The sequence below is a fragment of the Acartia tonsa genome, chromosome 11 (genome assembly GCF_053477335.1).
Source record: "Acartia tonsa isolate MP-2025a chromosome 11, ASM5347733v1, whole genome shotgun sequence".
Classification (NCBI taxonomy): domain Eukaryota; kingdom Metazoa; phylum Arthropoda; class Copepoda; order Calanoida; family Acartiidae; genus Acartia; species Acartia tonsa.
This window is the reverse complement of record NC_137270.1, coordinates 35134302-35147385: the sequence shown is the minus strand read 5'-3', so window position 1 is coordinate 35147385 and position 13084 is coordinate 35134302. Positions and strand designations below refer to the sequence as shown.

At 31.4% G+C, this 13084-nt stretch overlaps 1 protein-coding gene across 4 annotated transcripts in view; it reads left to right on the top strand.

Annotated features, from left to right (window-relative positions):
- The window catches only part of LOC145331020 (voltage-dependent calcium channel type A subunit alpha-1-like), a 172473-nt gene that overhangs the window by 78665 nt on the left and 80724 nt on the right, over positions 1-13084 (top strand). For all 4 annotated transcript variants that reach the window (XM_080175614.1, XM_080175615.1, XM_080175613.1 and 1 more), the window contains exons 19-22: positions 2302-2401; positions 5375-5438; positions 5909-5973; positions 6545-6662. In XM_080175614.1, the coding sequence (XP_080031740.1) occupies positions 2302-2401; positions 5375-5438; positions 5909-5973; positions 6545-6662 (347 nt within the window). The remainder of the gene's footprint in view (positions 1-2301; positions 2402-5374; positions 5439-5908; positions 5974-6544; positions 6663-13084) is intronic.

Below are 13084 nucleotides of genomic sequence, written 5' to 3'. Positions count from 1 at the left end.
CTAAGAAGGGGGCCCTTGTGACACCCCCCCCCCCCCCCCCTCCACACTACATTCATTTTTTGTTGAAAAAGGATTTATTTCTTGGGACGATCACGAAATTTACTACGTTTAAATGTAAATCCCCCTTCCGGATCTCCCGCTGCCAAATAGCCTAAATCTTGCACTAAACGACCGTTTTTGAGATCTTACTGGATGTACTGACAACCATCCTATTACTTATCAATATTGCGCTAAACAACTTCAACATTGCGTGAACAATCGGTCCTACTGTTTTTAAGATCTTACTGGATTTACAAAAAAAACATCTTATTACTTAAAAGTCTCGTTTTGTCTCCTTTATTTCGTTTGACAATTAATATTCTGAAGTCACTCTCTAGAAAATTGTTGAAATTTTGTTTCTCCACCAGGGAGAGAGTGTACATTGGGCAATTAGTCCCCAAAGTTTTATAATGGTGTTTTCTTTTTTGTTGGCTTAACAACTTATGGGACTTTTATTGTCTTTTGGTTAGTTGATTAAGTTGAGTGTCCAAGGGGGGGGGGGGAAGTTTTGACACATTTGCGTAAACAGGGAGTATAGGCTTTATTTTTGGACTGAGAGGATAGGTTATTAGGGATAAATCATTCTTATATGATGAATTTTCCCAAGTTTTAAGATTTTTTGGATAGGCCTCCAGGTTCCGGAGCTCCAGGCCTCCAGGTCCTCTCTGTACAGGTAAAAATTAAAAAAATAATTTTTTTTTGAAGAGTTAGAAGTCAACCTATGAAACAAAATATGCATATTTTTGAATGTTATTCACATATTTGAAGAAAAAAACGCATATTTTGTTTCATAAGTTGACTTCTAACTCTTCAAAAAAAAATTTTTTTTTTCATTTTTACCTTTACAGAGAGGACCTGGAGGCCTGGAGCTCCGGAACCTGGAGGCCTATCCAAAAAATCTTGAAACTTGGGAAAATTCATCATATAAGAATGATTTTATCCCTAATAACCTATACTCTCAGTCCAAAGATAAAGCCTATACTCCCTGTTTACGCAAATGTGTCAAAACTTCCCCCCCCCTTGTTTCAATCACTAATTGTAATCTACAGAAGGGGTTACTTTTTGTATCATCAATTTATCATCATTTATCATCAATTTATTTTCTTATCCCTTTAGATCCCTGAAGTAGCTGAAGTCAACACTGGCAAAGTTTGATTTATTATCTAAAACTAAACTATCAAGTTATCAACTTGGATTTTATTTACATTTCAATATTGGTTATTAATGGTAGAAACTTATTGAAATTTAAGATGATTGGATAAATATATCTAGAAACAAGAACAAAAATTGTTTAAGCGCACGGCTAGATAAAACGTGCGTAGCTTTAGACTTCACAACTTGCTTATGTGAATTAATGTGTCTTGATGTGAAAATTCAGGCCGTTCTCCCAGCTGTTTTGTTATTAGCTATAGGGTGACCATAAACCTGCATCTGGGGGGGGGGGGGAGGGTGTAACTCCCCTTACTTAGCCTTGGAAAGCAATGCAGAACAATAAACTTTAATGGCAGCCGTGAAATTCAAACTTCAACCCTAAATTTGGCAACCTTGAACTTTATATTGCAGAAAAACCATGGAAAACTTTTGCAGTTCAATTATTTGTTGAGTTTTAAGACATTTCAATTCAATTACTCTTGGAAAAGAATTCCAAGCAATTTTATTTCATCTCAAAAGTTTTGCTTTTTGCATCAATTTCAGTATGAAAATTGAAAATTTATTATAACTCAAAGTAAATTAAAATTAAATAAATAATTTCTCAATGTGAAAAAAAATAAATTATATATTCTTTAGAATAGCAGCTTTTTTATGATTCAAATTTGTCCGTAAGTCACTTAATTATTTAGTCACTATATAATTAGCAAAGTAACAATAGCCTTATTTTTAATGAAGTACATCGCTCTTTTTTACACACAAACCCAAATCCCTGTTAAATGCTGTATTTATGTAAGTTTAACTTCAACAAAACATTTGATATGTATAAATGATATAATAAAATATGGTTTCAAGTATGGCTTCCAAACTGATTAACATTCGCTGTATTAGAACCGTTTCTGAGATATAAATATCGCATCATATCGTACTACAGACAATATTCTACTAATAAGAAGATACAAATCATAAAATTAATATTAGTTTTTATTGCCTGCCCGGTCATTCGGCCCTTCGAGCAAAACAAAACTCGAATTTGTCATATAATTTTTCATTTTAATATCCGCGGATAGATGCCTATAATACAATGTTATAAATAACGCTTAATATTTTCAGATCTGGCCGAGTACATTTTCCTGTGTTTCTTTATATTCGAGACTGTGGTCAGAATGTGGGCCCTGGGACCTTCCATCTACTTTGAGGCTTCTTTTAACAGGTTAGTACAGAGAGGGAGGGGACATTTGGCTGTTTATTATACTAGTCCCCAACATTTTTATAAAATATGTTTTCTTATTCGTTAGCTAAAACAAATTTTGAAACTTTTATTGGATTTTTACATTTTACATCAATTGCAGGACTGCAGGAAACCATTAAATCTTGCTGGAACTTTAAATGTAATAATCAAGGTTGATAACCAAAAGAATTTTGGTTCCAGGTATGATACTGTAGGTACAAATCCTCCAGGTATCTAGGGCTTGTAATTCTCAGAAGATATCCGTTTCTAATATAACTTAAGTTAATTAAATATCAAACATATTTCTCTTCTATTGACTTTCTTTTATTATATTGACTGAGAGCAATTTTAATTATTTCATTTATGTAATTGGTATTTTTAATATCTTTTGTTGAGATTTAATTGAAATATCTCTCTTTATTAAATCTATCCTTTCACTGGGTTAATTATTTTTATTGTTATCAAAATAGTTTTAGAATTGAGACAGGTATTCAGTTTTAATAAAAAGGAAGGAGTAGGTTGCGCTCAAAATCCGTAAAGGTTGTGATTTTTAAGTTAAAAACAGTAGTAGAACGATAAAAATTTATGTTAAAATGTTTTTGTCTATATTTGTTTTCAATAAGAAATACACATGTTTAGTGAATATTACCGTTCTACTACTCTATTTTAAAGCAATAAAACTCACACTTTTACGAGTTTTTAGCCTACTCCTCTCTTTGTAATTTATCATACTTCTTTGGTCCTGGTTTGTCATACATAACTTTATCTTGATCCATTTGTAGAAAGGTGTGAGACTATATATATCTACTAGTCTGATGAAAAAGACAATATGATTAACAGGACTTGGTTTTAGGATATTAAAAATAAAGATTTTAGCAGTTTTATAATCACGGTTTCATATTTGTTGGCTCAAAACTTTGGGTACTTTTATTGAATTTTGATTGATTGATTGATGACAGACTAGTGTGTCCAAACTTTTCGCCCAAGAAATTTGATCTAAAAAAGGGGTAATTTTGTGTATCATATTTGGGTATGCCTTTTAATTTATGGTCCATTGTCTTATCCCTTAAGATTCCCGATTGCTGCTAAGTTATCCAAAAAGTGCAATCCTTACCGCACACGAATCACATTATCAAATTCATAAAATTCTTACCGCAAAAATTAGTATTTCATTTTGCTTTACTTAATAAAACCAAGTGATAAAAAGGGATAAGACAATAGCCGATAAATTGATGTATATCCACATTGAAGATACACAAAATTACCCCTTAGAATTAGTGTTTGAAACGTTTGAACACTCAACTTAATTAAACAACCAATTAAAATTTAAGTCCCCAAAGATGTTATGCCAACGAATAAGAAAACATTGTTTGAAAACTTTGTGGACTAGTGTAATAACCAGCCCATTTTTTCCACTATCTATCTGATAAAACCGCCCTTTCTTTGTTGTCATTGTAATAATTCTCGTATATAAAACATAAATGCGTTAATGATAAAATGCGCGGCAATGATTGGCAGCCGTTATCCAATTTGGTTAATTGTACTCATGGGGGCTCCCAGTTGATGAACTGAAATTTAATTTCCGAATGTGTACATAGTTTCCTAGGTGTTTCCTCATCCATCTTAATATTTACTACTAGCTAAAAAACTTCAAACTTCAAAAAAATCTAAATTTGAATGTATAAACGATTTATACATTATATATTCAAAATTTTAATTTTTTTTTGAAGTTTGAAGCTTTTTTAGCTAGTAGTAAATATTGAGATAGGATGAGGAAAACACCGCGGAAACTGCGTACACATTTGGAAATTAAAATTCAGCACATCTCCCAGTGTGCTAAGCCAGGGAGGGAGAGGACATTGGGCTGTTTATTAAACAAATCCCCAATGTTTTCTTATTCGTTGACTTAACAACTTTTATTAAATTGAGTGTCAAAACGTTTCAAACACTAATTGAAAACTACAGAAGGGTAATTTTGTGTAACATCATTGAGGATGTACATCAGTTATTGACAAAAGTCTTATCCATTTAGAGTCCTGGTGCTAAGCATAGAATAGTTATTTCTCGCATCGTATTATAAACGGCTTTACTCGGATATAGAAAGTACAATTATGAGATTAAAACCAGTTTTTTAGCCCCGAGGTGCCGAAGGCACCGGCTAAAAAAACTGGTTTTAATCTCATAATTGTACATTTCTATATTCGTAGAAAGCTGGATATAATACGATGCTAGACATAGTTTTTTCGTATGGATGAGAACCGGTTCCTATCCACCGGATTCGAATGAATACGAGAAAATAGTTTAAACAACTATTTATACACTACAAAAATATGAACATCTAGAATATAACTGACACTTTTTTCCGTTTTCTCATTTTTTGTTTGGTGTCTTTGTAACCGATGGGAATAAGGGTAAGTAACACCCATAGACAACTGACCCAATTACACGACCTTTAATGTGACCTTTCTGATAATTTAAACTGTGTCTGATGCAACATGAGTTGTTAAGCCATGTTTTTTAGCCTACATGCCGAATAAATCAGCAGAGTGTACCCTTTTTAACGTCTTCAGTATGGTACAAACTCGAACCCAACACCTCTTCGACAGCAAGCAAACCAGGGACAATTACTGAAAATGTTGCGAGTTAGCAAAGTATATTTTTGTAGGATAATTAATCTGCCACAATCCTCTATTTAACTGTAACTAGCGGCTACGCCCCTAGAGGCCTCTACTGGCACTTTATATGTTTGTGATTTCTCTTAATAGGGTGGTGGTACCCACCCCCAAGTAGTGACCTATGAGAAGCTACCCTGTTAAGAAGAACCCGATCGGTTCAGTGGTTAGCGATATCCTTCACTACAGACAAAAAAAGCTTACTACTTTATATAATAGGATAAAGTTTTCTATTAATAGAGCAAACAAAACAATATATGATTAATAATTTTCACATGTTTAGATTTGATTGTTTGGTTATCAGCGGTAGTGTCTTCGAAGTTCTTTGGACTCATTTCAAACCAAAGGTAGAGTAATGTTTTGACAATGATATCGACATCTAGAAAGGCAAGACAGTTAAGCATTATCATTAACATTTTAAAAGGATAATTCAAATTATGTTAAGCAAAAAAAGCGACAAAGACCAAAATGTGTCAAAAATCAGCATGTGACGGACATAAAATGAGGGGAATGAGAGAAGTGGGAAAGAACCCCCCTAAAAAAGAGATGGATAATCCCTCATTTATATGACGTCACATGCTGATTTTTGACACTCTTTGGTCTTTGTCAAAAAAGTAATCACTTGGGAACCATAAAAAATACCAATAAATCATTTGGAATATGAAGAAAATCAGGCATTGAATTTATCACATTACTTTTTTATTCAATATTCATTAAAAATGATATACATAGATGTTAGTTTAACATATTTTTATTGTAAAAATTAATCTTTTTACTATTTTGAATTTTTGTTACAAAGTTTTTTATTTAATTTTAGGCTGGATCTTTTGGTTTGTCAGTGCTGAGAGCTTTGAGGTTGCTTAGGATTTTTAAAGTCACAGTGTAAGATTATTTTTTTATTGTTCACATTGATTTGTAATTCGGTTTGTCCTTCAGTCAGTCCTTTATTTCGTAACGCTATGGGGGAAATGTGATTTTCTCTGCTGCTATACAAGATAAACAGCTGAATTTTTATTTAAAGATTCTCTAAATAAATGAGCATCTAGTATGTAATTTATTTTGTCTGTTGGTATGTGCCTAACGTCAGTGTTTTATTTATGTCTAAACCAATAAAAGTAAACAAACAGAAAATAATTACAAGAACATCTTATCAGATGTTCTTGTAATTATTAATTAATTTCGTTTGTCACAGGATTCTACACAAGAAATATTAGGCATCTATCTTAATAGTCTCCGAGAATATAACAAAGTTCTACCTAATTTCAATAATTATTTACAAATTATATGCTACACGTTTTCTCTCAAAGTTTTACAATATGTAAATATAACTATATATTATGTATACCTAATCTGCAGGTACTGGTCCCGCCTGAGAAACCTGGTGGTATCACTACTGGCGAGTATGAAGTTCATCATATCTCTACTCTTACTTCTATTCTTATATTTACTGTAGGTACTGGTCCCGTCTGAGAAACCTGGTGGTGTCCCTACTGGCGAGTATGAAGTCAATCATATCTCTTCTGTTGCTCCTATTCTTGTTCATTCTTATCTTTGCTCTACTGGGCATGCAGGTAAGCCCTATGAAAAAATAACAGGATGTGTTTGACTGTCTGTACTGAAGGATATTATTAACTGCTGAACCGATACGGTCCTCCTTCACAATGTAGCTTCTCTTAGTCCCTGGAAAGGTTTATAACTATTTTAGAGGAGAGAAATCAGCCCATGAAAAAATTTCACCACCACCACTCCCCAATTTTTTTTTACTTTTTCTGATAACATTTAAAATTGGAGTAGGGTTCTTCTATATTCTAAATTCCAATCAAAGTCTGATAATTATAATTATAAAAATGTGTTCCAAGTTAGTTTCGAATTAGTATATCTGATTTAATTTTTTTCCAATTGATCTCTTGCTTAAAATGTTTTCAAGAAGACCTTAATCCAAGATTAGGTAAAATGTAAAATCAACTAAGCATCAAATAATAGAACATTCATAACAAACCAATTTTTTTAAAAAGTTCAAAGAGATTTTAAAATAAATAAATGAGTTAACTTTTATATTTGCCTATGCTGTTATGTTTAATAATTTTAATATTCTATTATTTTGTAAAAGAAAGACATTTGACTTACTAATTTCAAAACTTGTAACTTAAATTTTAATTAAAAATAACTTTACACCAAAGTCTAATCATAAAACTCACATATGTTACCCTTAACCTTCAAAATAATCTTTAAAGTTGGTTTAAATAAAATTGTAAAAGTTTTTGAATTAAAAAATAAATAAAGCAGTATAGAGCGTTTTTTAATGTTACCGTGGGGAAATTTAAAGTGCACTATCAGTGTTCCTCTTGCATTCTACACTCAAATAGATACCAAGGATGGGGATTTAAAATATATAATATCTATGTCATGTTACAAAATTCTTTTTGGTGCTTCATACTTAAAGGGCGATTCGTCGTATTTTTAAAATGGCTTTTTATAGGTTATTTTAGGTTAGCTTCTGTTATATTGGGTTAGGTGATTGCCCCACTGGGTTAGAGCCCCCCGCAGGGGCTAGAAATAGGGGAAAACTGTTGTGAAAAATACGAAGAATCGCCCCTTAAGGTGCGTTGCCACGAAAGGTTTAACAAACAAATAAATACATGACAACAGGAAAGAACAGATTTGAAGTCATTTAAAATTTTTGTATAAGTTCAGTGTTGAAGTATATTATGACAGGGGAAAAATTGTCGTCAATTCAGTTTGCTAACATGGAACTCATTTATTGGTCAGTTTGTTCATTTAATAGGGAAGGTGGGTAATGGGGAAAAGGGAGTGGAAGGGGGGAATCGTTATTTTGAGCCCGCTGTGTGTTTCACTTTATTAGAGAATATCCACTAATATATTGTGTGGAATACAAATGGAGGTTGGTTCATTAATAAAAACACAAGAACATTTATGAATGTATGTCATTGTCCCAAAATAGATCTACAGCAATAAGTTTTCTTCATTCTTTTATAAGTGTCATAAAAGAATAAAATAAAACTATTTATAAACTTATATAACAAGAATGAAATTCAAACATACCAATCAATATTAAATAAATCATAATGTAATAAAAGATATTTTATTATCGTAAATCAATTCTGGTTTAGATGTTTAGATATTGTTAATGGATGTACCTAGAAACGAAGTTTAAAAGTTCAACTACATAACAAATGCATTTAAATCCAAGCTCAACCATCAAAGAGGAAAAATACTCTATAAACAAGTTGAAGAACAGCCAAGTCAAAGATTTATTAAAGACTCCCAAAATTCCAAATGTTTTAATTATTTATTGAACCTGTGTGTGTGTGTGTGTGTGTAGCCATTGTTTCTTAGTGTTTGGACCTAAGTAGTCATTGAAAAGGATGAGACACTTTTGTATAGCCACCAGGGCTATCAAGCATATTATGCTTTGACCCGCTGTCTCAAGGGAGCTACTCTTTATTACCTCACCCTCGCCGAGTATGACAGGTGTCTCAAATTAAGTCATCGTAATAAATGACGCTCTCCGCAGAGGAGCTTGGGATAAGGGTTGTACAGATCTAAACCACTCAATAATCTCCCTTCTTACACAACTAGGGGAAGTTGCGTGAATGTATTCAACTGAGAAATTTAAGTTGCCACATGGGGACTTGAACTCGAAATCTCATCACTGTAACTCAGTGCGTTACCACTGAGCTACAACGCCCCTTTATTTATTGAACCTAATAGTAATACCTCATTAATCCACATAATAAGGAATTTGTAGGTTCTTAATGTGTATGATAATGAGTAAGGCCTGTTTATACATCCAGACATTATACTCATACTTATCTTTCTTTATCTGACACAAGAACAGTAGATACATATTTTCCAGTTTCACTTGCACATTTATAAGAATTTAATTTCAAATCTTTATTTTCACTATTTATGTCTAAGCCACTTACAGGATCAAATCGGGGATCTAAAGGGAAAAGACAAAAGCCGATATATTGATGTACAAACACAATAATGATGCACAAAATACCCCTTCTTTAAATTATAATTAGTGGTTGAAACGTTTGAACACTCAACATCATGAACCAACCAATCAAAATTCAATAAAAAAGTCTCCAAAATTGTTAAACCAACGAATAAGATTAGGTTATTGTAAAACTTTGGGGACTAGTGTAATAAACAGCCCAATATCCCCTTCCTCCCTTGGATAAAATTCAGTCCAACAAGATAATTAATCTTTTAATCTCAACATTTTACAACAAGAAAGGAGGAAATATTTTTCAGATTTTCAAAACTAATTACTCTCATATTTTCCAGTTTAAATATTTCAGCATTAAAAGAAAAATATGTAATTTAAGAAAAACAAGGATGACAACATCCATAAGTAGCGAAGCACAAAAATCGTATAAAAGTAGATTTAAAGTGAATTTTTTAAAATTCAAGAACAGATTTATTGGAGAAAATAAACACAAAACCTTGGTTTATTTGTATGATGACGACAGTCAAAGTAAATTACATAAAAGATGCTCATAACAATGAGAAAAATTATTTTGATACTGGTTTAAAAGTTTGAAAATAGGACCAAAAACAATAAAGATTTGGGGAAATATGTAAAACATATAAAATAGCCTAAAACCTGCTAAAAAGTGGTCTGACAGCCTATGATGTTTTATAGTTGTGCTTCTCAATGATGGGAATGTTGTCAAAAAGTTTCAGCCTTTTATCATTTATACGAGCTGAGTAAATTCCATTTCCCCCATAGCGTTATGGACTGACTGACTGACTGACGGACTGACGGACAAAGCGAATTATAGAGTAGCTTCGCTACTAATAAACATGGACTATTTAGTCATTTTTTATGGGGATTCTGTTGTTCAAAATCTTAGGGGAATAATATTTAAATTTGATTGGGTTATACAAAGTTACAGTGTCAAATGTTTTCAACCAATATCTGAGAGTAATTTTGTTAATCATTTTAGCAGGGTTTATCATTTTTTCTTCTATTTTCCAATCATTGAAATCCCTTGAACTTAACCCTATCACATCAGTATTAAGATACTAGAGGCGGCGTTCTAAAATCATCCCGCTATTGGCTAGATTGAATATTAATCTTTTTCTTCCATATTGGCTTATCCCTGAGTTTCAACCCAACTACAAAAAAAGTTACTATTCATAAAGATTACTACAACTTTAGTCCCTCTTTCTCACTTCTCTTTCCTTCTGTTTAGAACAGTATTTATTTATAATTTTGCCTCTCTATATTTAAAATATTTTAGTATTTTTTGTTTCAAATTATCATCCTGAAAGGTTTAAAATCTTTATTTAAATGTCAAATTTTTGTTTAATTTCTGAACACATTAAGGTCGCGTCGCTAGTATCAAATTATTTTTAAACTAAGTTTTCTTTGATTTACTGTTTCATAAATTTAAATTTTCTATTTTATGAATAGAAATTTAATTCTTTAATATAATTCAAATAGCAACATAAAATAAAAAAATGAATTTATTCTTCATAGAGTAAAATAATGGGTCTTATCATTCTGGTCAATGAGAGTTTAAAATGGATTATTGGAGCACTATGAGTATTAAATACCATTCTATTGGAAGATTCGAGCTCATTTATAGACGTTTATTTCCTATATAGATCTGTCATGGATCTTGATGCAATAAAGCAAGCCATTTAAAAAAAAAAACTGGCGAAAATAATTCATAAGGTAAAAAACAGAAAATGTAATCGCTCATATAGGTATAGAATAATTCATTGACATAATTCTTTTAGAATTGCCAGAATATTAACCCTTTACATACAATATAAATATACATATGTGTGTTTCTTTTACAATGAAACAATCAATCTTTTTCTGACATATATACAAATGTAATACATAAATTGTATTCAAATTGACTCACCATAAAGCATATTGTACTAAAAAGATTGCTTCACATTTTTCATTCATTTGATTTAGATGTTCTAGTAATGAAATGTTTTGAATGTTGGTTTGGAAATTAAGTGTTTCATGGAAAATTGTACTTTAATTAAATTTACTTTAATTTAGAAGTACAGGCTGCTTTTTTATTTTTAAGGGTTTGTTCTACACTCCTGACTGTATGCTTGTTACTTATACAGACTCTACGCAGTCTTTACTTATAAAGTTCTGTGTATCACACTTGATTTTTAAAATTATTAATTCAGTTTATTTTCTTGCTCAAGCTTAATAGTTTTTTTTTATTTTAATATAAAGACAATATTATTAACTTGACTTTAGTATTGAGATTATTACATATTAAGTGTGTGTGTGTGTGTGTTTGTAAGTGTATATGTGTGTGTGTGTGTTATTATTAAGTGTATGGCTGAATGCAGAAGATAAATGAACACAGATTATTCAAGAGTTGATTTCCCACAAAACAGAGAAAAAATGACCCTAAAAAATAGCTAACAAAAATAATTTTTAAAATTACAATAAGAAGGGTAGACCAAAATTTTACTTTCCTTCAAGGGGGGGGGGGGGGGGCCGAAAGTGACAATTTTTGAAACCAAAACAAAAAGTCAAAGGAACTCAACTAAAAAAAGAGTTACAGGTCTGACATTTTGCATGGCAGTTGCTTTATAGGGGTACAATATGGAAATGTGAAGAAACGGTGTCGCAACCGCCGAAAACCGCCGAGAAAAGGCAAAAAAAAATTCGGCGGGAAACGGCGGTTTTCGGCGGTTGCAACGCCGTTTCTTCACAGTTCCATATTTTACCCCTATAAAGCAACTGCCATGCAAAATCTCAGACCTGTAACTCTTTTTTTAGTTGAGTTCCTTTGTTGACTTTTAGTTTTGGTTTCAAAAAGTGTCACTTTCGCCCCCATCCCCCTTTGTATGTGTAAATTCATACTCTTGGTAGCTAATGACATGAGAGACCTTAAAGGGTTGTAAATTACTGCCATATGCCTATACAATTTTTCAATATTAAAAATAATAAATTAAATGATTTGATGGTTAATCATAATAAAATGGGGTAAAATTAAAATTAAATGTATCAAGAAATAATTCATTACTTTGAAATCAAATATGTCCAAATAGCATATTTTGTTCTGTTTTGAAAGGAAGCCCAAAAGGGGTAAATAAATATGTATAGCTTAATGATCCATGTAAGGTGTATGAAAGGGAAGGTTAAAGTATGATGATGGTAATGGTAATTGACTAAAGAGAATAAAGATAGATCTATATTATGCCAATTGACCATACTGGGAGAAGTGATTAAGTATTCTATAAATATATGTACATGTACCTTTGTAATAAAACTGGTTTGAGTCCAGTTAAAATAAATAATATTCTTAGCTGAAGTTAAATCTATTTGTTTTGTTTATCTATCATTTTCAGCTAACCATTTAAAACTCATACTTTGAACGTTTTACTTTCCTCTGGAATAACTTACTTTCAGTATGTATAGATACTTATTTGTCATAAAAACAAACATTTCCCTTGACATGTTTTCAATTGACAAACTTAAATATAAAGACTTATAGGGCTGAGTTGCTACAAAAGAATTAAACTACTAAACCTACTTGTTTAGATTATAAAACAGTAAAACCCAGAATATTAAAAGTAAATGTGACAATAAAATGTAAAATGCAATACATAAATTGTAAACCCGTGTAGAGCTCAGTCTCTTTGTGTGTGTTAAAGTCTGTTTGTTTATGCTTACAGGCATTCAAATGGAAATGGCTGTAAGTTTATAGCTCTGAATAATATTGTAAAGTACATATTTACATTCTACATTGTATAATTCAGATATTTTACTGGCTTTGTGACTCAGTTTAAATGGTAAATATTCAACATCAACATTTGGAATTTAAATATATTTAAGTCAATTGATGTAGGACTACATAAAACAATATAGAATGCATTTAAAAATAAAATAACAAAATTTGACTAACTTGATATTTCTAGGTTAAAAAACATTAATTAACATAACGAATAAATATCTGTATCTATTCTGGCTTGTTTG